At 45.0% G+C, this 27,334-nt stretch overlaps 2 protein-coding genes across 4 annotated transcripts; one reads left to right on the forward strand and one right to left on the reverse strand.

Moving 5' to 3' along the window:
* Positions 1-857: 857 nt before the first annotated feature.
* Positions 858-18,364, forward strand: gnptab (N-acetylglucosamine-1-phosphate transferase subunits alpha and beta). Of its 3 annotated transcripts, none has more exons than XM_030113282.1 (22): positions 858-1,302; positions 2,850-2,935; positions 3,787-3,906; positions 3,986-4,036; positions 4,123-4,325; positions 4,513-4,577; positions 5,296-5,430; positions 9,433-9,594; positions 9,752-9,931; positions 10,116-10,286; positions 10,371-10,494; positions 10,571-10,786; positions 11,103-12,073; positions 12,340-12,539; positions 12,897-13,116; positions 13,218-13,331; positions 13,401-13,486; positions 13,563-13,661; positions 13,782-13,949; positions 14,482-14,572; positions 14,853-14,917; positions 16,119-18,364. In XM_030113282.1, exons 1-21 carry the CDS (start codon positions 1,156-1,158, stop codon positions 14,910-14,912), a joined length of 3,669 nt encoding a protein of 1,222 aa, XP_029969142.1. In that variant the 5' UTR covers positions 858-1,155; the 3' UTR covers positions 14,913-14,917; positions 16,119-18,364. The 3 variants fall into 3 exon arrangements, with proteins under 3 accessions (XP_029969142.1, XP_029969141.1, XP_029969140.1); XM_030113281.1 differs by having other exon boundaries at positions 14,853-14,908; XM_030113280.1 differs by lacking the exon at positions 14,853-14,917 and having other exon boundaries at positions 859-1,302.
* Positions 18,365-18,596: 232 nt separating this feature from the next.
* Positions 18,597-26,398, reverse strand: chpt1 (choline phosphotransferase 1). Its single transcript, XM_030113283.1, has 8 exons — positions 25,990-26,398; positions 22,831-22,978; positions 22,485-22,626; positions 22,189-22,273; positions 21,609-21,740; positions 21,374-21,532; positions 21,111-21,236; positions 18,597-19,994 (listed from the first exon to the last, which is right to left on the reverse strand). The coding sequence occupies exons 1-8, from the start codon at positions 26,227-26,229 to the stop codon at positions 19,878-19,880; spliced, it is 1,149 nt and encodes a 382-aa protein (XP_029969143.1). The 5' UTR covers positions 26,230-26,398; the 3' UTR covers positions 18,597-19,877.
* Between the last annotated feature and the right edge of the window lie 936 nt (positions 26,399-27,334).

Here is a 27,334-nt window from a genome sequence, read left to right on the forward strand (position 1 = left end):
ATGGCAGCATCACTGTAATCCCAGCTCAGTGCTCAGTGTTGTGTTTTGGATGCCTCCCTGGAGAAATTAGATTTTTAAAAAAATCACTGATTTTTTAAATTTTTTTACAGTTTGCTTTGTTGTTTGTTGGAGCCTCTTGTGGGCTGGTTTCGGCCCACAGGCCTTATCGAGACACCCCTGCTTTACTGTAAAGCCACTAGTGTGTTACAGATTATATACAGACACCTGCTAAATTCCTGATTGAATCCAACTGCAAGATATATTTCTTTCTGCCTGTGGTGATGTATGTCATTTAGAGATAAATTAGCAGTCTCAGTGAGGCGGGTTCATCCTCCCACATGTTGAAAATTCCTGAGTGAGGCACATCTGAGCCACTAAAACTCTTTTGGCCAACATCCATCAGATAAAGTTCAGCACACCATCAAAATGAAGATAACACAGCTTGTAAACATGAAAGATGCTGTATTCATGGTTAGATTACCAAGAAATTGAGTTCGAAACTGAAGATACATCTGAATATAATGCATAGTTTGTTGCAAAATTGTTAGATATTTAGTTGTTACAGAGTTAGTTCACTATTATGATCATGCCATGTTAGTCAGTAAAAAGAATAATTGTGTGAGAAACATATATATGGAAAATTTAACTTTATCAGACACCCAATAAAATGTGTTTAAATGTAAACATTTAAAACGACTGGCCTATTCAAAGTGATGCTGAGCAAGACACCAAATACCAACTTGCCCTGAATGGCAGCTGTCTCCATTGGTTTGTGTGAGTGTGAATGTGTGTGAATGTGATTCACAGTGCTTTAAGGGCTGCCCAAGCAGTACAAAAGCATTTTAGAAGAGAACTTTAATTAACAATAATCCCAACATGTCAGCATAAATTTGCATAAAATTACAGAAATAAACAAGCCTATAAATAGAATGACTGGTGCAGTTCCCCTCCTGGCCACCAGAGGGCAAAAGAGCGCGCGCACACGGCAGTGGCGGCTTCGTCAGCAGCAGCAGCGTCCGCGCCGCAGAAGAAGAGCTGTATGTATGGCTGTCATGAGTCGTGCAGTGTGGCCGGTCAGCTGACGGATCCGCGTCCTCCTGACATGCTGACCGTCCCCACGCGCCGCGTCTACCTGCGCTCAGGTGTGCTCGCCGGATGACCTGGAGAACCATGGTGGTGGTGAACTCGGTGCTGAAGCTGTTGCAGCGGCAGACCTACACCTGCCTGTCGCACCGGTACGGGCTCTACCTGTGCTTCGGAGGCATCGTGCTCATGATAGTTTCCGCCTTCCAGTTCGGAGAGGTGAGTCTGCTTTCTTTATCTCCCTCCAGGGAGCGTTACTCCCTCCACACAGCCCTTCTTACACCCTGTTTACTCCTCAGCCAGACTCCATTCAGAAAAATGTCCTTTTTGGGACGAACTCGCTCGTCAATCATCAGTCAGCTCCGGAGAGCTTCTGGGTCATAAAATACAACAACTTGCACTTTGTTTCCTTTTGACGGTGTGGAACAGTTGTTGGCTATTTACTGTCACGTTAGCAGGGAGAGGTGGACATTTTTCAAACATTTTAAAGTTTATATGGCACACTCGCAGTCTGAAAAGACATAAAGTAGTATTTGCAGTGATTATATGTTAGGAGACAAGTGGATTAAAGCTAAAAACAAGTTCAGTGATCATTGTGGGCTGTTTGGTATTTGTGAACAGAGTGGAATAAATGTAGAAAGAAAGAATGCAGACTGCGATAGTGCTGTGGACATTCAGAGTCGATTGTAGATATGAAGGAGTTTTTGCAACAAGGGTTTTGTAAACGAAATGAAACAAATCAATTTGTCTGCATGCATGAAGAGAGGGCCAGTATAAAAATGTATTTGCAGAATACATTTTTTTTATATATATATTGCCTCCATTGTTTGGCATTTAGGTCATAATAGTAGTTTTAACTTAACCCAATAAAGTGTGATTCACTTCAAATCAGAAGTTTGTATAGGGAAGCCAATTGTATCATATGTCCTTCTGGTTCAAATATACTTAATTATGAAACTATCATCATAACAATTTGTGAATTCTTGAGTTGTTCATCCAACCTCTGCACAGTAAACATTTAAGCTCATTTTAATGTTCAGCCCAGATCTGTTGATATGATTAACAATTTAGGTGCTATTGATTTAGAAATTATTCTGCATACTGCAATACCTAAACAATTTTATTTATTTAAATTCAGTTTAAAAAAAAATCTGTTGGTTTGAAGGGATATGTGTATGGCAGCTACTGGAATTCTCATCCTGACATATCTTGAATCTGTATGTTGTTCATGCACCTTCTGCACAATAACAGCTCATTTTCAAATTAACCACCATCTCTTTTTCTTTAATTTTAAGCTGCATCTGTTTGAGTTACTAACTTACCATGTTTGTTCACATTATATTACTTCACAATTACAAAATTCGATTTTGATTTGCTTTATTTCTGAATTAATAAGTCTTTCTCTGAATTAATAGCTAATTAGTTGTGTTAAAGGAGATGGTGCAAGGAAATGGTTCAAGTCTACAGTATGAACTTGAAACCACAATTAACCTGTTTATCAGGTACATCTTGCTGGAACCATTTTGGAACAACTTTTGTTATATCGATTCAGCAACATGCTGGAAACATTCCTGAGAGATTTAGGACAGCACCATGCAGTTGCTGCAGATTTTTTTCAGCTGGCTATTTGTGACGTGAACATCCTGTTTCACCGTGTCGCTGAAGGACCTTTGCTGCTGCTGCAGTGTCGCTGTGGTTCGGTGTGTGAGCCTGGCATGGGCCGCAGGTTATATCTGGAAACGTGAGAACATGTTTTGTCCGTGCAGGTGGTGGTGGAGTGGAGCCGGGACCAATATCACGTGCTGTTTGACTCCTACAGGGACAATGTCGGCGGGAAGTCCTTCCAAAGCAGGTGAGCTGTCATTCTGCCAAAGATTGGAGCCCTCATGGCAAAAAGAGAAATACAGGATCAGTACACTGTCAAGTACAACGATTCACAGTGCTGTAAAGTCAAGAGCGATAGATGTACATCTTGGGGTTCAAAGGGAAAACAAAACATGAACAACCAGGCCTCTCTAACTTTATCTCAACAGTCTGAGCTGACACTTTTATCTGTACATTTTTAAACCGGTTTATCCTGTTCACTAACAATGAGAACCTCAGTGTCTTCAGCCCAGCCTCCAGTCAGCACTAAAATGTGATAATTTGTCATTGTGTTTCATGTAATATTGTGATAAAGTATCACATTTAATGTGTAATCTCACAGATCAATATATAGAAACATCATGCTTCTGGAAAAAAGACATGGGAAGAAACCAGTATATTGAGAGCAAGTGATGCACACTCCATATGCAAACAGAAAGCATCCTCCAAGCTTGAACTTCAACTGCAGATATTGTCTTGCTCTGAGGTGAGGGTGCTAACCACTGCATCAACGGTAGTTTTTCTCACCAGAATCAAGTGAAGAGATCGTCTTCTACATGTCAGACAGGAAGGGGGGGGGGGAAAAAAACATTTTGAAAACGTGTTTCCAAATCACAACTGATGTGCAATCCTGTAACACATTCTCTAGAAAAAAAAGAAAACGCCACATAAAAACTGCCTGGTACCTTCCCTGGAGAGAGATCAGAAATAACTCGGCGCGGTGCAGCCGTGTGTGAAGGGAGAACTAGCTCGGACGCGTTGGGAGAAGCGTGTTTGTCGGGGAGGAAAATCAGAGTGACGGCTCTGTCGCACCGGTGTTTTGTCTTTGTCCCCCTTCAGGCTCTGTCTGCCCATGCCGATCGACGTGGTGTACACGTGGGTGAACGGCACGGACGTGGCCCTGCTGAAGGAGCTGAAGGCCGTGAAAGAGCAGCTGGAGGAGGAGCAGAGGGCTCTGAGGTAGCCGCGACACGGCCTGCTTCTGTGTGTGCTTTACGTTGTTTGCTTTACCTTGAATAAGATGTTTCTTTGTTTTTAGGGAACGCCTGGGGAAAAATGCAAACGAGACAACCGAAGTTCCAAAAGACAGGTGAGTTTGATCTCACGCTCGTGTCCTGAGGAAAAACGACCGTCCTTTCCTGCATCTGAGGCTCTTGTGTCTCTTGGCGTTTGAAGCGTGAAGCCAGAGTGCCTGCTGTCCCACTGCATCGTGGCGCCCATGCTGGCCCTGGATCCCGCTCTGCCGGCCAACGTCACGGTGAAGGAGCTCCCGTCGCTCTCCGCCTCCTTCTCCACCGCCGAGGAGCTGCTGCTCCTCAACAAGCCGTTCCATCCGCCCACCTCCGTCTCCGTGCTCGTCTTCCACTCACAGGCTGACGGTAAAGCAGCTGAAAAACTAACAAAAGAGACAAACTTGCTTTTTCACTGTCAAGAGGTTTTTTTTTCCATTTTAAATTTGCTGGACTGATGGTGACTAATGTTAAAAACAAATTGAAGTCAAAATTCTGAGCTGTGACTTTGTGCTTGAAGTCCTGGCTTCATTCTCATGTTTGTTGCTTCCTCCAGCTGATAAAGCCTTCACAGACCTGTCCAAAGAAGTCCATAAGTTCTCCGTGTCCAGATGTTACCTGGTGAGTTTATATTTGGTATCTTGTAAATGCAATAAGGATAATAACTATACAGTAATTTAAGAATACTATATTATTAGTTCCCACATTAATAATAATATATGTATGATATACATAATGGTAATAGTAAAGCTAATGATCCATATAAAGGCATTTCTTGGAAAATTGTAGCTTTTTTGTGCATTTTGATGGAACAATGGTCATACTTGTTCTATTTTATTACACAGTTGGGAAATTATTATATTATTGTCTCAATTCCATTCAGATGAGATCATTTATTACATTATTGTACCAGCAGATATCGCTCTCATCTCACGTGGTTATCCCTGTCCTGGTTGTGTACACACACACACACACACACACACACACACACACACACTCTCTGTTGTTTTTTTTTTTTAAGTGTAGCTGTGTATAAACGCTTAGTTTCAAATCTGTTTTTTAGTGCAAATGGAATACAGTTGAGTTGACATAAGAGACAAAGAGGGAGAACAACAAACAAGCTGCTATCAGACGGAAAGCTGATTTACTCACTGCAGTTTTGGGAGGAAGAGGGCTCAGACCACCAGCTTCGAGTTCCACTGTCAGAGAAAGAAACAGAGAAAATGTTAGTTATCTTTGAGGACGAGACTGAGATAACGGGGAAAAAACAACTCTTAAGAAGGTGTTCTGGCAATCTAAGCACTTGTTTCACCTGAGATTCTCGTGCACCTCTTTGCAGACGACGGACAAAGAGGCGCCGGGTCTGATCCGAATGCAAGCTCTGGCGTACATGAGCGGCTTCCCGGCCACCTTCAAGGAGACGGAGCAACTGCGAGCCAAACTTCCTGCGGTCGTAACCAGCAAGATCAAACAGGTACATGACACATACATCCACATGAGCTTTCGTATTTCTGTCACAGATAACAATGATCAAAAGGTATTTTAAAATGCCTTTAATAATACTCTTGAAAACCAAGATGTAAACATGGACGCTTTTGATGCGTTTCTTGGAAAACGTGCTGAGATAGAGTAATATGTCATTTAGGTTTCTGACCAGCAGGGGGCACAGTTTCCCAATTGTTGAAAACTCAGTTGAGATCGTCTCTGTTGTATGTTTAAAATCGATGCAAGAATTTGGTAATTTCTCCTGAAGATAGCTTCCTGATAGTGGTTTGAGTGTTCTTATATAGTCTGATTGCAGCATGACTACCTCAAAAAGCCATATTGACTGTCAGAACTGGTTCCCACCGTGTGGCTTGACCTCTCTGAACACCGAGCTGCTATAAATGTCCTCTTTCTATTTAAATGAGGGGCCTCTTTTTATCCCTGCTGCTTGTGCTCGTAATAATTTTCTTTCATCGGCGCCCTGCTTTATATTCCGAGAAGCGGGAATGCCACTAACAAGTGTCAGATTACTGTGTAATAATCAAGGAAAATAAAACGGGCGTGGAGCTCCGTGACCCCGGGTCGACTGTCCTTTCATCCGTCCCGCTGTCGCATCGCTGGGGACGATTAGTCTGAGACGAGTTGGGTAATGTCTTTCATAACTGCTTTGGTACAAGGGGCGATGCATTGTGTTTGTCGTCCTTCATTGAATCAAGGGGGAAATCTGGAGATGCAGCGTAATGAAAGATGAAGCAGGATTATAAAAAAAATAATTTCAAAGAAATAATGAATAAGTAGGAAGACGAGCACAGACTCAAAGAGATTAATTTATAAAGCACTGTAATACTTTTCTCTAGAATGATATGAACGTAAAACAAGAAAGAGTAAATCCACTACTGATGTAAAATACATTTAAATACTCATAAAAAACTGCTTCAAAACTCTCATGAAATGTTTTAATATCAATTTGAAACAAAATAAAAATTTGTAACTTGCTCACACGCGTTATTATTATTCCAGAAATATCCATTATGTAATGATATTGTATGCAGTAGTCAGAAATGTGCAGCTGTCTGTGTGCCTGTGGCGCTCATGTAAAGCTGCTCGCAGCCACTGGATCACTGCATATGTGGATATGTAGGTTAGCGGTCTTTAACCCACATATCCTCGTCCGCTGCAGTTGTCCCACTGTTCTCCAGGTTGGCCGGGCCGCGGCGTGATAATAACCGGCGGTATTCGGGCTGTAACCTTAGCCGGCCGTGCGGGGTTTAGCATTAGAACAACTGTTTGGAGTGGCTCGGCGCCATGCGGCACGTCGAAAGGTCACCGGGATTTTACCGGCCTCCTCGCCACTCCCTCCATGCACCGCCACGTCTCCCAACTTTTACCTGTTCGTAGTCCGGCTCTGGTGACCGGTGGTACTCGCTCATGTGGAGTGAATCCAGGAAAGATGATGGAAAGTGTGTGTGTGTGTGTTTGGTGTGCCAGAGCTGGAAGGACTCTGGGTACACACCGCACAATGCCCAGTTTGGGTTTCAAGGTGTTTCCTGGTGTGGCTGGGCCGGTTCTGTGAAAGAGGGATGATGTGCATAGTGCGGAGGGAGAGGTTCAGGGGGTATTTATAGCCGGTGTTGGAGCGAGCGCCATGGTGATGAAAGCCGGGCCGCACGCCGATCACCTGCCCGTGCTGTCGCCTGTCCCGTTTGCGTACGAGGCCGCCGGTGTGTTTACATTGGCGCTCCATCCTGCCAGTGTCCACACGGTGTCTCGTCTGCACCGCCCAGTGAAGTTTAACACTTCTGTTTGCTGCAGACAACATGCGCACCTCTTCAGCTGCTGGAGCTATAAATAGCACCGTGAAGTGAAAGCAGAATGAGATAAAAAAGATCTCTTGAAAACAGTTTGTCTCTGATATGCAAAGTAGGTACGATGAGTAGTGATATGCAAACACACAAAGTGCCCGCTAACTTGCTGTACTGGTTTCTGTTCAGATAAAGAAATGAGCCATGAAAGCATTTGTTAACACACTGTCTGCACCAGGCTTTCAGATGAGAATATGGAGACAAAAGCATTATGAAATGTTTAGATGTGTCAATGTCTGCAGTAAGAAAGAAACCAAAGCCCTAACTTGCTGAGACTGGAAGACAAAATGTGTTCAAAATGTGATTAATTATCTGAAATAGGTGTGGCTCAGTTGGTATTTGAATGGACTCCAATGTCCTCCATCAACACACACACACACACACACAGACAGTGATAAAATGGTTAAATGCTTTCAAATCACCTACACTTCTCAACACCTGGTGGTGCCATTGCTCCAGTCTTAGCCTAATGATGCTGCCTGTATCTAAATGAATGCAGTAGGGGGCAGTGTAGGTTGTTGATTTCATTTATACATATTATTTTTATCCAAACATCTATATGACAGGCTAAAAACTGCTGCAAAAATAAGTATTTGTAACCCTGATAATATATTAAATTTAAGTCTGGGGATTAATTTTGTCTTGTTGTCTTCTTTGAGCGATACTGCTCAACACTGCCCCCACAGATCATCCATGGCATTGCTCTTTACTACACAGCTGTTCGCAGGCTATTCGCTCACAGTAATGAAGTCAGACAGAAACTCTGCGTCGATCTGAGGATTTTGTTGCGTTGCTCTTCAGCTGAACTTACGAACGAAGTATTCACAGCTATTTTTCACACGCAAGAAACAGAAAAAACTATTAACGCTGTGGTTATTGTGCTGTCAGCGCAGGGTCAGCTGTGTGACAAGTGGTTTAAAGAGACTCTAAATGACCAAATGTAGCAGAAAATAAGTTGTGCAACACGCCGATTCAGTTAAAGGGAGCTCACCCAGCAGGGTGAATTTTATAGAGACAGAAGGTCGTTACCTAATGCCTTCTGGAGACTAAAACTAGAAAAAGTTGTAGAAAATGTCTGGATGAAAGGAAACTGTGGCTGCATCCTCACCACATTTTTCCTCACATTTTATTACATGGCTCAAAAACAGCCTGATACTGGGACTGACCTCCTTCCACCCCACCCTCGCAGTTAAGCCTACTGTGTATTGAAAGTGACAGGAATACATCTGTAACTGGGTGTCGCTTCCCCCACATTTCACATAGTGACTGAAACCCACCACAGGGCTGAGTGTGTGCGCTGGCAGGCCTCTGCTGGTCCGTTTAGGTTTCAGCCTCACTTCTCCCAGCAGGAGGTGCAGGATGGCTTCAGTTCACACTGCCGCAGCGACTCGGCCCACCTGCCGGCGGAGATCTCTCATCGCTGGGTTAATCAGTTTACCCATCGTGTCAGCTCGGTGTTTTTCAGACTAATTGCATTTCCTTTAGCCGCTGCGGAGACATGCACACCACAGTGATTACGATTTCTCAAGTGTTGAGAGTGAAATCCACTCGGGACGTGTTAATACTGCGGCGGAGACTAACTGGAGCTTCTGAATGGCAGGTCATGATATCAGAAGTCTTTACTTATTCAGCTTTGATTTTCTATTGTATTCACTAAAAACCCAATCAGCTGGTCCTTCTGTGAAACACAGCTACCTTTGGTTGAATAAATTCATGCATAACGAAGCACTCCTCCTTCAGTAATCCAGAGTGTGTTGACGGAGGAGGACACTGGAGTTGAAGACAGGCGATGAAAGTTTGATTGTGGAAAAAGCCCAACGTGTCGCTGTGTGTGTCTGTTTGTGTCTCTTCCTCTCACATGAATCAAGCGCACCCTCACACAGTCCTCCCATGCCTCTCATAACTGGCCCCAGATCAGACGGAGTCCCACCTCTGTGTCACCGCTTTTAGAGGCTGATATCATAGAATTTCCTGAACTTTGACCTCTATAATAGTTCACAATTCCAGTGTTTCAGCTTCCTGTTTACTAGACTGAAAATTGCTGTCTCCCCGGCTTGTTTTGGATGATTTAAAGAAAAAAGCATGGCGTGCGTTTCCAGTGAACGCTCTTCTGTCCCTTCCTCTCTCAGTTCGAGCTGTACTCGGAGGCCAGCATCGCCCTGCTGCACCTGAAAAGCCCGCAGGACTTCCCCGACCTGACTCAGCAGGCCAAGAAGAACCTGACGCTGGATGGGAAGGAGCTGAGCATCAGCCCGGCCTACTTGTTCTGGGACCTCACCGCCATCTCACAGGTATTCTCCACCTCTTTTCTATTTAATGTTATTTTTTGCTCTTTTGCTAAAAAAAACCAATTGTTTTGGGAAATAGTTTTTACCCTGTTTTCCATGATTAGCCATAAGGCATGTTGATGTTCACTTGGCGCCTCTTGTTGTCTTTTGTTTTCTTTAGTCCAAGCAGGACGAAGACGTGTCTGCCAGCCGCTTCGAGGACAACGAGGAGCTCCGCTATTCGCTGCGCTCGGTGGAGAAACACGCCCCCTGGGTGCGGCACATCTTCATCGTCACTAACGGGCAGATTCCCTCCTGGCTCAACCTGGATAACCCCAGAGTTTCAGTTGTCACACATCAGGTAAGAGCTCTGGCTCGCTCTGAACGGATCTGGACGGCCTATTTTTACCACCCAGGTGGCCTGAATGTGCACCGATTCGACTGGAATGACCTTACAGAACCATTATGTGTAATTCCAACGTTGTTTTTATGAATGCTGTTGATTTCAGCTAAAAGTGTGTGATGTGCCTCTTTTTGACTTGCAGGATATCTTCTTGAATCACAGCCACCTTCCCACCTTCAGCTCCCCCGCTATAGAAACCCACATCCATCGTATCCCGGGCCTCTCCCAGAAGTTTATTTACCTCAACGACGACGTCATGTTCGGCAAAGACGTGTGGCCGGACGACTTCTACAGCCACTCCAAAGGACAGAAGGTGTGAACGCAGCATGAGAAACAGCCGGACAAGGTCTGAAGCCTGACCGGCAGCGTGAATCTATATTTTCTCCCCTCCTTGCAGGTGTATCTCACCTGGCCTGTGCCCAACTGTGCCGAAGGCTGCCCGGGATCCTGGATCAAAGATGGCTACTGTGACAAAGCCTGCAACAACTCTGCGTGCGACTGGGACGGAGGAGACTGCCTGGGTAAAGACAAACACTGCTATACCCCCTGTCTAAACATGCCTTTTGCGGTGTGTTTGTTAATCCTGCTGTCTGACAGGTGCGGCGGCGAACAGTCGCTTCCCTGCCGGGGTCGGCGGCGGCGGGGCCGGTGGAGCCGGCGGACAGGTGTGGCAGTTCGCGGGAGGTCTCGGAGGATTCGGGGGGACAACGTACTGTAATCAGGGCTGTGCCAACTCCTGGCTGGCTGACAAGTTCTGCGACCAGGCGTGCAACGTGCTGTCCTGCGGCTTCGATGTGGGCGACTGTGGGCAAGGTGAGCGTAAAGTAAACACACTGAGTGTGGCTACAAGGTGTTTTTAATTTGGAATTGGTTTATTCTGAGTTAAGTAATTCAGAATTATATTCATGAGCATCGCATTTTACATGGAAAAAACAAAGAATTAAATCCTCTCTCACGCCGGGGTTTGTGAAGCGTTCTGATTGAACGGGATGGCCGTGACGTACTGAAGTCTCTGCCTAATGTGGTGTTTGTTACCCGCACTGGTAATACATAAATCAGATGATTACCGTTGCAATAAATCTAATGGAATTAATGTAAACTCCAAAATGCATTTCTGTCCTTTTCACAGCTCACTTTAGTGAGCTGCACAGAGTCACCCTGCTGAGGAACCAGAGTGTCTACACCCTCCCTGTGGGCGAAGTCAGGCCGTATTTCAGCTTCTCCAGGCTGGCCCACAGGATCTCCGAGGCCCACGTCAGCGACAGCTCGGTCGTCCGCCACACCTCCGTCGCCAACAAGTGGAAGACCATCCACCTGCTTCTTCACCCGGGCCACAACTCCACCCAGATCCACTACAACCTCACCCTCCAGCGGGAGGACGACTCCCAGTTCTCCATGACCTTCAGCGTGGTCGTCGACACCCGCGAGGTGCCGCAAGCTAACGTGACCCAGCCGGCCAGTAAAGACGCAGCAAAAGAGCCGAAACCGTCGCCGACTCCAGAGCCGGTCTTCCCCTTCTCGGATATTCCCGAGGACAAACGTGGGCCGAAGGTCCGTGAGAGGCGTCCCGGCGACGCTCAGGCTGTTATAGACGTTGCTTCAGTGAACGTGTCGCTTCTACCCGCCGCCGTTCGCAGTGAGCTTCAGAAGCTGGAGGAGAAGCTGCTGGTTGGAGACATCACCGTGAAGGGGTTCAACCTGACAAAGGCCGAACTCCTGGAGTCCTTCAGGGATCTGGCCCAGCAGCCGCAGCAGGTCCAGGACGGAGCAGGCAGAGCCGAAGATAAACCGGACGAAAACCCAGCGGCAGGAAAAATGGATCAGGCAGTGAACGTTATCCAGAAAACTCAAAGCTCAAAACATAAGACTCCTTTCGTCCCGGTTCACATTGACAATAAACATGTGGAGAACGTGAAAGCTGTGGCCGAGCGGCCTATGACTTCCAAACTACTGAGCAGCATCGCCCACAAGAAAGCCCCAGAGAGTCCGGCGGAGCAGGCCGAAGCTCCTCCGGTGGGGAGGAAGCTGCAGCACTTTGTCTCGGCCGACCGGGGCTTCCTGCCATGGGAGAGGAGGAAGCTTTTCCAACGTCTGCTTGAGGTGGGAAACTTTCACCAGCTTTAACATTCGATAAGGATCCTTTATAACAGTTGGTAAATTTTAATATATGAGAAAACTGAGATTGTTGTCGTCTTGCTTCAAACTGAAAAAGTCAGGAGTATTGTGACTCCCTGTCTCTCTTCATATTGAAAATCAAGAACAAGCTTGTTTCCAAATCTTCAGCAAATGAACTCACCATTGTGGCTTTGGAAGAAACGGTAAGCGATGCAAAAGTTACTAAATATCGTTGATTTGTGTCTCTACAGGAAGAGGAGCGTCTGCAGAGGGAGCTGTCGTACGAGGCCGACGGAGCCGCCACGGCCCGGAAGCTGCGCGACACGTTCGCCGACTCGCTGCGATACGTCAACAAGCTGCTCAACAGCCAGTTCGGCTTCACGTCCCGCAAAGTCCCCGCGCACATGCCGCACATGATCGACCGGCTCATCATGCAGGAGCTGCAGGACACGTGAGTCGGTTTCGTCTTCGAATGTGTGTTTTGTCCTGTGATTGTTCTCTAAATGACCCGGCAGTCAACCACATGGCGGCACAATTTCACACAACTTATGGAAAATCTCAGCAGACTTCTTTTTATGTAGCTTATACTTTTGGATTAATAGTGATTCTAGTTGCAGTAATTTTGCTGTTCCTATAATAAATAAGGGGGAAAATCTCACATACTGTCACACTTGATTACATGTGAATCTAAATATTACCATACAAACTTGTTCTCTGTTGTCGTTTTACTATGCCAGGCACTTTCCCCCCGTCCTCTTGTTCAAAATGCAACTCTAAAAGATTAATCGTGACTCTTTGTTCTCTTCAGATTCCCAGACGAGTTTGACAAAACGTCGGGCCACCGCGTCCGCCACTCTGAGGACATGCAGTTCGCCTTTTCCTACTTCTACTTCCTCATGAGCGCTCAGCAGCACCTCAATGTCTCCGAAGTCTTCGACGAGATCGACACGGACCACTCGGGCGTTCTGTCGGACCGCGAGATCCGAACCCTCGCCACCAGGATCCACGAGCTGCCTCTCAGCCTCCAGGTCTGATCCACGCTCCTGGAGCAAGGCTGCAGCTGTTTGTCTGTGAGGGTTTTTATAATGTAATGTAACGTGTGTGGTTTTGCTCTTTGCGTTGCTTCCAGGACCTGACGGGTCTGGAGCAGATGCTGATCAACTGCTCCAAGACGCTCCCGACTAACCTGACCCAGCTCCACCTTGTGAATCCAACCCAGGAGGCGTATTACGACCCCAGCATGGTGAGTCTGAACAGAGAACTCCCTCTTCACATTAGATTTGACTCGATATTAAAAGCGTGGTTTCTGCAGCCTCCCGTCACCAAAGGCCTCATCCTGCACTGCAAACCCATCACAGAGCGGATCCACAAAGCCTTCAAGGACCAGAACAAATACAAGTGAGAGCTCCCGTCTGGGTTTATTCACTTATCGCTCCGCATGTCCTCAGAGCTCACTCAGCTGTTGGTCTGGCAGGTTTGAGATTATGGGCGAGGAGGAGATTGCGTTCAAGATGGTGCGCACCAACGTGTCCCACGTGGTCGGTCAGCTGGACGACATCAGGAAAAACCCCCGGTGAGGAAAGCTTCACTTACTCTCAAAGTTTATGCTTTTGAATTGTTTTCTTTATTTTTTTTTAACCCCTCGATTTGATGTGACGGACTTGGCGAACTCCTCTTCATTTCCGTGTGACAGGAAGTTCATCTGTCTGAATGACAACATCGACCACACCCACAAGGACGCGGCCACGGTGAAAGCCGTGCTGAGAGACTTCTACGAGTCCATGTTCCCGCTGCCGTCCCAGTTCGAGCTGCCCAGAGAGTACCGCAACAGGTTCCTGCACATGGAGGAGCTGCAGGAGTGGTAGGTCGTCACGCTGAAGTGGTGGGAAACCCCCCGGGGGCGCTGGAGGGTGTTTGTACAGGTCCTGCTCTCTGGGTGGGGTGGGGGTGGGGGGGTGGGGGGGGTGGGGTGCATTTAAAATTAGCTCGAGCTGCTTCAAATCAGCCGCAAGCTCAAAGAAGGACGACATCCGCACAGCTGAGCCGTCCTTTGCACCTCTTTTTCTGTGCGACGGGGCCGAAGCGGCAGGCAGATGGCGTCGGGCGATGTCACCCTGTTGCCCCGTTGCCCCCCGCATACTGGATCCGATTAGAGAGCTTTACGTGATGAAGACACGAGGGCCTCGGTGCAAAGTTTAGACATAAAGCGTAAACTAAGACTTAAGATATAAAGACAACTATAGACTAGATACACATAAGGAAAACAACAAATAGAGCTGTAGACATCTTTTCTGTTATTCTATTGAAATGTTACATAACACTGCCAGCTCGTGATTGTGAAGACCTCTGATGTGTGTGTGTGTGTGTGTGTGTGTGTGTGTGTGTTCCTCCAGGCGGGTGTACCGGGACAAGCTGAAGTTCTGGACACACTGCGTCCTCGTCACGCTCGTCGTGTTCACCGTCATGTCCTTCTTCGCCGAGCAGGTTTGTTTACACACACTCACACTCACACACACACACACACATGCACACACACGCTTCTCTCCATTTCCATGATTCATGCTCGAGCTATTATTCAGGCCGTCGTTAGCCAAATTCCTCCCGGAGGCGCGTCCGTCTCGTGTGTCGCCGCCGCTCGGTGAGCCTGACTTCACAGAAATGAAACGGAACGACCCCCGGCAGCCGTCTCCGAACGGCCGGACCGGACCGCCTCTGTTCACACCACAGGACGCTCTGTATTCACTGTAACCTTCTTTGTTGCCAGATAATTAGATATTCCTGCTGGAGGAGCTTCCAGAGATCACTGCAAAGAAATTTAAAGTAAGAAAGGTGTGTTTCTGGTGGGCGACTTTCCTCTCTCTTTCTCAGTTTGGTGGTGGAATGACTCGCACAGATGTGTCTGAACAAAGACTACGTGACCCCAGGTTTAGCTCTGAGCTGGACCGAAGCGCCGCCTCTAATCCAAAGGTTTCCAGTTTCTCCTCAGCCAAGCTACAAAAAGGTTAATAGTTGGAGTGACCTCAGGAGAATTTCCCCCCACGGCAGCCCGTGAGTGGCAGAGCCGACTCTTAAACGGTCTCTTGTCAGTCTCCTGAAACTCGCTGCCGCCGTCTCTCTGCCATCAGACGAGCCTGATGCTCTGATTAAGCTGCAGTTTAGATTAGGGAGATCAAAGGTGTCCTCAGAGGCTCGATGCCCCGCGTCTGCGATCATCCTCACTTTCTTGGGTTACAAATGTCTGAGGGGGCTTTTTAAGATATATATATTAGATATTTGGCCTTGTCTTGGTGTGGACTCATGACCGCCGGCACTCACCAGCTCACCATAACGGTGGAAACAGTTAGTCATGACACAAACTCCCCTCTCATGACATTCTAACCACTGAAACTGGTTGTACTTCTCACTTTAGCCCTCTGGTGACTCGTGTTCATGGGGGATATTCATCACCAAACACTTGGTTTGCTTTCTCTGTGCAGCTTCGAGGTGTTAATGCCACATTTCTTCATCTTTCAGGGGCGTTCTTGGTGGAAAGACACCTGTAGCTGCTGCATTTCATGTTTTGTTTTCTACTTTTTACTCGGAAGAATCAAGGCACAGCACTTTTGATGTCTTTCCGCATCAAACGGCCTTTGACACAAATAGCAATTCCTTAGTTTCCTCTTTCAAAAACAGTTTTGGATAATTAATACCAGTGATCTTAAGAAGTTATATTGTCATACTGAAGCTTTATGCAAAAAGCCACATCAGGAAATGCAAAACCTGACCCGCAAATGCAAAAAGCCAAAGATTGAATTCAAAGTTGCTGCATGAATGCAAATGTCTTGTCTAATATGCAAAAGCTGCAAAATGAATGCAAAATTACTGCAACAGCCACAAAATGACTCCAAAACTGGAGTCAACATAAGTTTTTTGTTGCAGCGTCTGCGCTTGTCCCCGCTTCTGGGACAGCGCATTATTTGAACGAACTGTTTTGTTTTCACGATGAAACCTTCCTTCTCTCCTCCTCCTCCTCCTCTTCCTCCTCCCTCAGCTCATTCTTCTGAAGAGAAAGCTGTTCCCCAGACGCAGGGCGACCAGGGATGGAAACTCTGAGCGGGTGTGAGAAAGGAAGACGCCTCTCTCTTTCTCCTCTCTACACCTCCTGCTCCTCCTCCTCCCCCTCCTTCCTCCTCGTCAGCAGCTCTGAGGAGAGGAGAGGATCCTCCCGGGGGGAGCAGGTGAAAACAGGAACTCCACAGAGCGTCGTTGCCCCGACAGAGATGCAGGCGAGACTCCGGTGAGATGCTGATGAGACATTTTTTCAGAAGATGACAGACGGAGCTGGCCAGAAACGGGAACCAGCAGCCAGACAGAAGAAGAGTGTGAGTTTTGTTATCCCTCCACCGGGGGCGCCCGACACTCTCTCTCCACACATCTCCTCCTCCTGTCACTGCCACAGGAGAGGCTGTGTGTTGACAAAGCTTCAAACTCCTGGCACGAGCAGGACAGGACCTGGAGAGGGGGAAAAAAAACAAACAAACAAAACAAAAACTGCTGCCAGCTTCTTTAATGTTGGTATTTTGCTCCTTTCTCTCTCTTTCTCTTTTTTAATCATCACAAGTTCAATATCTTTGCATTTATAATTGGAAAAATGATGAATTTGGAATGAAATCCTTCTACTTCTGGTTTGTTTGAAAATCACTGCTTCACTTCACGCATTGAGGAAATAAAAAAAAGTTAATTTAGGATTATTGAGGCACCTAAAAACCAACAACACTCCTCCGTCCTTCCCTCATAACTTCATCACTGCTGTGTTTAAAGCCTGAAATATCTGGAAACCAAAGGTCAGGTCTCTTTGTTTCCTCACGTCAAATTAAATTAATCAATTACTGAACACGTGCCGGTGCCAACTTTTTAAATGCAGGTGTTTTCTGCTTCATTTTAAAGAGATGAAAAGAAAACACTTGCTTTAATAGCAGAGGGAGAATTAATGGAGCGCTCAAACACCCAACAACACTTCCTCCATCCTGCACTGTTTTGCTTCCTTTTCCAGCATTTCGGTACGATTGTGCATGAAACTCCTGCATCGACGTCAAACTTCCCTCCGTAAAGGAAAAAATACAAAACGTGCTGGTGCCAACGTCTGAAATATTTGTATGTTATGCTTCCTTTTTGTTCTCTATCTTTACTGTAATGGGCATTTTTTTTTTATAAACCAAACAAATGAAATAAGATGAACAGATGAGGCCACTGTGGCTTTATGTTAAAGAAATGGAGATAAAATACATGATTCAGTCAAAACAGAAAGCACTCCTTCTGTCCTCAGCGAATCATTATTTATCGAAGCGAAAATACAGAACTTCTCAAATGTTGGTATTATATGCTTTTGTGAAGATGAGTATTTCTTATTTTGTGCTCGCGGATGAGGAATCTTTGGCGATTTCTAAAGAAAACATTTGAAATTAGAAGTGAGAATGAAACCAATGTACTTTTGCCTCGAGCGACGTTTTGTCTTTCACTACTACTTCTTTTAAGACAAATTGAAGGAAAATACACCCATAAATATGATAATTTAACTGTTGCATATTTTGTCAGCTGTCTTTAAAGGAACCTTATGTAGTATTTCAGCCAGGAGTCAGAGATCCTCCTTGCAATACCACATTTTACCACCAGTGGGTACAGTGAGTCGGAACAGGAGCAGAAACTCTCAGCTGGCCTCACTGAAATCTTACATGCCGCGCCTTTTCGGAACGTGAAAACTTGAAGTGCCTTCGTTCATCCCCGCTCGTTTTGAACGTGTTTCTTTGGCTTTTTCTGAACGCGGGCCTCGTCGCACCCCGATCTAATGGTTTACAGTGAGAATGAACGGGATGAATCATGCTGTGAGGATCGTTCTCTGCGCGGTACAGGAGTGTGTGTGTGATGCTCCAGCTTTCCACGGCCGCCTGGGTGTGTGTCCCCGTGGGACTCGACAGGCCGGCTGCTGTCTGAAATTCAGACCCCCTCAGCATGTTTCTCTAACTTATTTTGGATTGTATTATTGTGACGGGGACTGATGCATCTGATTTAAATGCCAGAATGTGAAAATTGCCTGCCATGTCTTTAAACGCTCTCCTCTGAATGTCACTTTTCTGTAATGGAATTACTAAAAACAATGAGGAAGTTGAAAGTAGAAGTCGATGCCACGGGATGCAAGTTTGTAGAGACGCTGAGTAACATGTTGGGAAACTGGATTTCCTCAGATTGCATCAGTTTCACTCATTTTGTCTGAATGAAATAAATGTGATTTGGTTTCAATCCTGTCACTTTGCTTGATTTTACTTTTTCATTACAATTTTGCAGAATAGTTCTAAACCGATTGCTCATGAAAAAGTAGTTCATATCCTTTTTTGATCATCTTATGAAATAGTTTTCAGCCGAACCCACAGAGTCGCAACAAAGCAGATGAAAAATATTGTCTTTATTACAATCGTCTCCACTCGCTTCCATTAGTAGAAATGTTTCACTGTAGTACTGAACAGTGCAAGAGAAAGTGTTGGAAATCAGAGTCGCATTTTTTTTTTTTTTTTCTCCAAATGCATAGTTCCAAAGTCTCTCCATAAGTGGTGAAAATGAAGGACACGCCCCTCCGCCGTGTCCGTTAATCCTGCAGAAAACGAGACCTGAGGGGGAAGAGAGTCACTCAAACAAAATCAAAAGTACCCTTTGTGTTCAAAACCTCTACAGACTCTGCAGGAAAATCCCTTTAAATCCAAATTAACCTCAATCATGAGTGGTGCTGATTAAATCAAGGTACAATAACTGATAATGCAACAAATCTTCAATACCCAAATGATTCACTGATACATACAATAGAAAACAAGTGAGAAACTTCATATGTGTGAACAGTGGAAAAAAAACAAAACCTTCCAGTAGCTTTTATTACTATTGTGTGTGGTTTTATACCGAAGTAAAAAAAAAAAATAATACAAAGTTGCTTTAAATATTAACAACAGTAATTACAGGAGAAAATATCTTAAGGCGTCTTCAGTTCATTTCTGTACAATCACACAGAATTAAGTTTTTAGCCCTTCAGGGAGAAGAACAGAGAAAGCAGAACGAGTCGGTTATTGACGCTTCATCAGTCGAAGGCGCTCAGCCTGGAGTTTTTTTTTTTTTTTTTTATCTGGATTTTCCAGTAAAGATGGTTTAAAAAAAAAAAAAAAAACAAAGTTTCAGCACCAACAACCCCACTACCCTTCGCACAGGTCGTCCACAGCCTGACAGCCCACATTGAAACTTCATTGGAAATCGATTGAGGTTTTAAAGGTCGTCTTCGTTATTTTTCTTTTTAAACCCTGATTAGATTAAGATTCAATAAATAAACTGATAAAGAAAACTTTTGTTTACCTCGGGCACACATCAAAACATTAAAGGTGATTGTCGTATATTTGTGTTAAGTAAATATATGATAATCTCTTTAAAGTTTTAAAGCACATAAAAAAAGTTTTTGATATCTGCCCAAGCTATAAAAACACCAATTCAAACATTTGTGTTCCTCTTTTGTATAAAATGCATTCTTCTGACAACATGCACTGAATCAGGATTTTAAAGGAAACTTCGTGCATTTTGTGGTTATTTTTTGAGTTAGTTGTTTTTTTTTTGTTTGTTTGTTTGTTAGTTTGGAGTTGTTGGGGCAGTTTCAGTCAGAGGTGGTGACTTTGTCCAGGCTGCAGTGGCTCGGGGTCGAGGGTTTCTCCTCGTCGTCGTCTGCTTTCAGGAGCGGGGCGAGATCTGCGTCCCCCCCCGCCTCCTCCCGCCGGGCAAGCCGTCAGTCGCGGTGGGCGTGGCTCTGCGGCGTGATGCTGAAGACCCGGATGCGCAGGTGGGAGGCGATCTGGAGGCAGACGCCCGTGCAGTACCGCGACAGGTCCACAAGGGACAGCACCTGGGAATCGGAGGACAGGTGAGACGGATGGCACACACTCCTGGAGGTCAATGATGAGAGTCAATCATGTCCTAAAACGATGGAAAAGTCTACATCAAAGACTCACAGTAATCCCACTGACAACATGCCAGAGAGCCAGTTTAAATAGGATCATTCGAAATGTTCCTGTTTGGGTGGGAAAACCTGCTCGGGTGTGACTGAGGCCGAGGCAGACGAGCGCAACGAGCAGCAGCAGCAGAGGAGTTTCTCCTGCTGCAGAAGCTTCATTCGGCCCCACCCGAGATCCGTTCGACCAGAGTTTCAGCTCTGCACAGGTACGTTGGAGCCGCAGTGAAGTAAAACCGGTCACCGCAGCCACAAATCCCGCCGTCACGCCTCTGGATCGCTCCGACGTCACGCACGCACGCACGCCGCTTTATCTCCTTCCGGTAAAACCCGGCTGCTCTTTGAACGCCTTGATTAGATCAGGAGGAGCAGCGGGAGTGTCTCGCTGACGTGGGACTCCGTTCAGTCCCGACCCGTCCTGCAGGTTCTCGCCTGTCTGAAAACACCCGCCGCCGTTCCAGACGACGCGCGGCGCCGAACTGCAGCGGGAGGCAAACGCTTCGGTGTGGTGCAGTTCAGAAATTCAGCTGGGATGTAAGGAAAATGAAAGGATTTAATCCCTTTTTGGTAAAATCCAAATGAGTTAAAAGGCTGTATGAGAAACATCACAATACTTTAGATAATATTTCAGTATTTCTGATAAGTAACCTTTTTTACAAATTCCTACAATCAGTAAATTTCTATATGTGTATTGGATGAATCATTTTTCAAAATATTATTTAAAAAAATAGTTTTCGTTCAGCTCTAAAATTGCGTTTCTTGTGTAGTTCTTATTTATTTTCACTATTAAATGTCCTGATTGTTTTAACTCCAGTTTGAATGATTTCGGCACCATCTTTCATCCCTTATAAATCAGATTCCGTATCACCAGGAAAATGGAAAAAGTCCATTTTTGTTCCTTCTAATGAATATTTGATCCTCCAGAGGTGAACAGGCTGAGCGTTCCACTCAGACCAGCATTAGACGGGACTTTGTGCCGCGGCCGAGCTGCAGTCTAGTTTCGGTACTGACCATCGCTATCCAGAGGACGATGTGCTCGTCGATGAAGCTGTTGAAGTACTGGTTGAGGAAGAGGAGGCCGGGCCCGATGAAAGCCGTGTCGGGGAGGCTGAGCTCGCTCTTGGTCATGTGCGCTATCTGCAGAAGAGATAACGAAGTTGGAGGTCAGATTTCATAGATTAATGTAGGATAATTATTACCACGGTTTACTGCTGGGTTTCTAACTCAGACTTTACATTCTTTCTGCAGGTATTTAGACTTTTTGCACGACATACCACCAGCTTGTTGGAGATCTTGGCGATGACCAGGCCGAAGGCCAGGAGGTACAAACACGGGTGGTGCTCGAAGAGATGGCTGGACGACTTCTTGAAGATGATGAAGGCCAGCGTGAGGATGAGGCCGATGTGCAGGCCGGGACTCAGCACGCTGGTGTCCTGCACGGCGAGAACCGTCGATCAGGCACGTTCAACAGAGTGCAACCAGCCGAAAGTCGAGTTAAGAGCCACTCACAGCCACGGTGGAGCCGTTTTTACCGACGCCCCCGTTCAAAATGACGTGGAAGTAGTTGTAGCAGGAGTAGAGGGCGCCGCCCACAATGCCGATGATTGGGAAGACGATGAGCTGCAGTCCGATGACGGGCAACTGCGGAAACACGCGGAGGTCGAGTTAAAGAGAGGACAGAGAGCTGCCGGCACACAGACAGAAGAGAGGCGCTAATATGGAAGCTGCAGCATGCCGAGCGTGACGGGAGAGCAAAGCCAAAAATAAAGAAATGAGGAGAAACAATGCGGGGGGGCGGGACATCATCGGCTTCGGTGAGCCAGATCATGTCCAGTAGGTGACCCGAGGCCATGGCGTTAAGCTACCATATTTACCTTTGCACTTCTCTCGTTAAGTCAAGCCTCCAAAGGCAGCAGAGTAGAAGTAAAACACAAATTCTATTTAAAAACGACTAGAAATAAAAAAACTACTACGTAAATCTGTGTGAAAAAAAAAAAAAAAGACTAATGGAGAGAAACTAGAAGTGTTAACTGAAATGAGTGTCCCTGTGTGCATGAGGAAGGTGAAGAGGCGTGGAGCTTCGGGGTACCGTGGTTTGCCAGAGGCTCACTCCTCCGAACGCAGACATCAGGTACATGATGATGATGGCGAACTGCACCTCCGTCACGTCGACGCTGAGCGGAAACACGGAGACAATCCAACTGAGCAGAGCAGCTTATCAATTACTGACAAATGTGTTTGGGAAAAAAAAAATCTGTTTTTTTAAGTAAAAAAAAAATGTTCTTTAAGTTATCAAATACACACAGCTCCAAGGAAGCTATTCTTTTTCTGAATCAGTCTGTAAAGATTTACATTAAATCAACTTTCACTTAAAGAGCGACTTACAGGCCGAACCGGAGTGTGCCGGACACGTAGGTCTGCCAGTGAGCGCAGAAAAACATGAACATCCCGATGAAACCGCAGAAGAAGATCCAGTTTGGATACCGTCCGATTCCGCAGGATATGCAGGTTCCCACAGCCACAAAGACTGGCAAAAAAAATAAAAAATACAATCACATTATAAATATCTGTAATCTCCTAATAAATGATGCTTTCAATAGATTTTAGAACAGGAAGCAGATGACATATGTGAAATGTAAAAATGGATCAAAATCATTATGAAAATATGAAAAAAATGTCTTATTGTGAAGAGGAGCTTGGTTGCGTGTCACTTTGGAAAGAGGCGGAGCACCTGTGGACACGGCGTCACAGCCGTGGTCGAAGAGCTCGCCGAGCGGCGAGCTGCTGTTGGTCCTCCGGGCCTGTTTTCCATCGATGGCGTCCAGAGACTGGTAGATGAAGAGGCCCAGAGCGGACATGAGGAACGCCCATGATGGAGCCTGAGGACAGAGAGAGAATAATTTTAAGATCAGGAGGAATAAATCTCATCTCCGAGCAGCTGTGCGAGTCCTTTAATGATCCACATCGCAGTGAAGCGCTGTAACATGCAGCTGTAGGTATTTGGGTTGTGAAGCAGCTGGTTTGGCCAAAGAGAGACGTTCAAGGACTCTGGAGAAAACGAGTCAACAGTTTGGTCATGTTGTAGCCTAAACACCCGATTCTAGTAATCCACACATGCAAACTGTCACAACAGACTTGAATACTCATGCTAGTTGTATATGCTTTTAATGCACATTTCTACTCACCAGAGGTTATTCTGGCCTTAAATTAAAAAAAAAAAAAAAAAATACATACATTTACACTAACAAGTATAAAGAAAGAATAATCCAGGTAACAGAAATAAATATATCTGAAATGATTTGCTTGGATAAATGTGGAATATCAAGAAAAACAAACACTGGGGTCTACTAAATACTGTTGACATGGTTATGTGGGAAAAAAAGTAAGCCATTATGGACCACAAAGGGATGATAAACTGTAAAAGAAAAATGTACTTTACTAAGACCTCTAAAATCTCTCAATGGGGAGGGAGGAAAAAAATGTAAGAGGGGATTTAATAGAAACAATATGAACTGGACTGACGTGTTTCAGCAGTGAAACTGAAATGAAAATTTTGTTTTGTAGTGTTTTTCATGATTTCCACTTTTAACATGTTTTCTGCAGATTACCATGCATCTCAATATATTCTCTTCTATAAAAAATCTGAATTAAATGATGACTGTGTTTTCATAACGTTTCATTTATATAAACCCGACAGTCATCTTACGGCGCTCTGATGACGACGCCTCAATCTCTACAACTTCCACAAGTTAATTCAGTGTTTTCATCTTAAAGGGTGGAGAAGGAGAGACTCCAGCTGGCTGCAGACCCTCGGCTGGAGGTCACGGACCATCTGGGGAAAAACTGCAGGCCCACATGGTGTGTTTCCAACCACAATGAGTGAGTGTGCAGGAGACACACACACACACACACACACACCGAGTCTGCATTTCCACAGAGATCAACAATCCCATGCTGGGTGAAACATTCAGAGACCTTGCAGTTTTCAGCTTTTTTTTTTCTTCTTCGAACTGTGTTTTCTGTGTCTGGGCCCTGAACGCCTCGTGGATTGTCGAGGACAGAGTCTGCTTGTTTAGGTTTATCGCAGAGGTCACTTCAGGGCGAGCCCTGCTGGTACCACGGCCCTGTGAATTCCTCAAATATGCATTTCTTTACACAGCTGTGATGCATTGAAAGTCCACAAAATAAGGTGGATGATAGTCAGACGTTTAATACAATTAGAAGGAACCGTGACGTGTGTTTTACTTGCAGAATCTGACAGCGAGAGTGAGCTGCATGGACTTTGACTGGGTTTACAGTTTTCATGACTGGACAAAGGTGTAAATCTGATAAACGCCGCAGCAGCACTGGCTTGACTAAACCTGCAGACACAGGTTTAGTAGATCATAGGTCATCTCCTGGCTCATTTGCTTGGTTTATCATTTGTTTCTGCTGTTTTAACCCTTATTCTGTCCATTTTTCCTTGGCTTTTTATTGGCATGCTCTTTTTTAGCTGCGTTAAAACTTGTGGCAGAAACTTTGGATACATTTGCATTATTTCATGCTCCTCCGGACTAAACTTCAATCAGTATTTTTTTCATCAATCATTTCCACAACTTCAAACCTTTTCAGAACATTTAATCATTGTCAAGATTGTTACCCTTTAAAACCCATTTTTAGTATTTCAAAGTTCATTCTGTATTCAAAAAAACAAACCCAAAAAATGAAAGATTTTCAAAAGATAAATAAAAAGATTTGGTAATTTGGATATGTCAGATGAGCAAAAAAAAAGACTTTTCGATTGGAATTAAAATCCCCTTTTATTCGTTTGTTTTAATGGCAGTACCATTTCAGTATAGAACCAATCATTCTACATTGATAGCATTTCATTTCAAAGAAAATTAGTGAGATTTATCATTTCTACTTTAATGTACCACATTAGAGAATATGAACGCATGAAATTCTTGTAATGTCACCAGTGTTAGATTGGTACTTTGTGGAGGAAATGTAAGCATGTGTTCATGTCGCAGCCATATTTATATGAATGGATGTTTCATGTGTCAATCTGTACATGTGTTCTTGCCACTAAGAGGACGTGAGGGCATTAAATTTGAGGAGGTCATAAGGATAAAGGAATGAAGCTGATTTACTTACAGATCTCTTTTTTAATACAATCAGCCCAGTTATTTTTACCTCGTGCCATCATTAGGCCTGCATGTTAATTCTATTAAGTGATCAGCACCAGCCGCCTCTCTGATGGTGGGAATGGGAAACATAATTTCATCTTCACAAATTTAAGTGTTTCACCTTCAACAACAACAACAACACATCCAAGCTGTCAACTTTCCAACAACGCAGGCGTAGATACCACGTGACTGCGCGTCTATCCCCAAAACAGTCATCCAGAGGGGAGACCGTGTTACGCCTAATGCGATTACAAATTTCCCAATTTCAAGCAAACACGCATCTGTGTGACTAATAAAACGCGACATGTTTATATCACACCTCTATTCTGAATGACAGAGAGATTGTCTTTAAATCGGCTGATATTAGCATTTACAAGGCGTTCGTTTTGTCTATGAATTTACTCGTTTGGTGTTGTTTGGACGGTCCCAAAATACACTACCGAGGGCGTTAGCAAGCAGCATGACCCCGTTAATAAAGTTAAAGTTATATTTTCACACGATCATCTGTCTGCTTCACATGTATGCCGAATTTATGAGTGCGTTTTAGTGATTCGAAAACTGCCACCGGTCGCAGTTTTTAACGTGTGTGAAGTTCACACGATACGGTTTTAGCTCAACTTAAGCTATTTCTAAACGGAGGACGGCATGCCGTGCCAAACCAGAAACGGACGCGCAAGTGGGGCCATGTCTGTGAGAAAACTTCAGCCAAGGTCGCTTCAACTCACCTCTTCTGTTGCCGTGGGACAGTAATACACAAGCACCACCGTGGAGAGGATATTGATCGCCAGTCCGACAATAGTCAGCGTATTTGGTGCGACCCAAGTGGGGATTTGCTGAACGAGCCAGTTCCAGTAGATCTGACACGGAGGCTCGAAGAGGGACCGACCCGAAGCGCTGTATTTATGCTCCTCCAGCCGCTTCAGCTGAGCGGCTGACAGCGGCTCTGGCCACAAGAAGGGTGGCATTATTGTTCTCCTTCCCGTTAGTACCCGAAAGTACCGCTGTAAACTTCACCTCCCCCCAAATCCTTCAGGGAAGGTGGCTCGGACGGAGCTACAGGCTGTGTCCCAGTGAGTGGCAGCTCATTGGAAATGTATGGCAGCGGAGGAGGAGGCCATGTCCACATAGCGGAACCAAGAGACGGAACCAAATGTTTCTCACCGGAGCGCCTCCGTGCAGGACCCCTCGGTCAGGGAGGAACACGTGACTGTGAACCGGGAATTTAAAATAAACTTAAAATTCAGCAGGTTGAAACTCATTTTATTCACAGAAAACACTGGCTTTTATGCTAACAATATCTGTGATTATTATTAGGATTCTAAAAAAACTTTTTGTGATATATTTCTTAGTGTTTTGTAACCAAATAAAAACAACACATCCCAATCCCCATGTGAACATCCCATCTTCAAGACACTTCAAAAAATAAGCAAACCTCTGACTTGACATGTAAAATGCCTTGTGCATACCTTTAAATGTGTTCTTTCACCTTCTGTCTCATAAATATTTCTATATAGCTATACACAAAAATAATCCATCCATTTCCTACATAGCTTTATCCTGTGCAGGGTTGAGGGCAAGGGCAGGATCAATCCCATGGGTTGGCAGGATACACCCTGGACATGTTTCCAGTCCACCACAGTGCAACCAACAACACATGACATTCACACCTAGGGATAATTTAGGGTCTCCAAATAAACTCAGTGTCTGTTATCTGTGTATGCCTGGATCTGAATGTGTGTAAAAGGAATTCCTTTCCCCCTAAAAACTCATTATATCCCAAACATACTCAGGAACAAACATTTTTCTGATCAGTGTTGCTATTGATATGTTTTGTCCAATATTTGACACTTCTGACATCAAACATGTCAGTGAGTATCTAATCACATACTAAAAGGTTTACATGTATTGTCATTTTATTGACTACAGCCAAATGTGTTCATTTTAGCATGAGAATAGGTTAGTATTGCCATTCATCTGTTCAAAAGTTTCACAGATCAAAGAACAGTTCTTTAAACAGCTATACATATTTTTCAAATGTACCTTTTATTGTAATCCATAGGTCATAATTAC

Source organism: Salarias fasciatus, chromosome 17 (genome assembly GCF_902148845.1).
Source record: "Salarias fasciatus chromosome 17, fSalaFa1.1, whole genome shotgun sequence".
NCBI classification, from domain to species: domain Eukaryota; kingdom Metazoa; phylum Chordata; class Actinopteri; order Blenniiformes; family Blenniidae; genus Salarias; species Salarias fasciatus.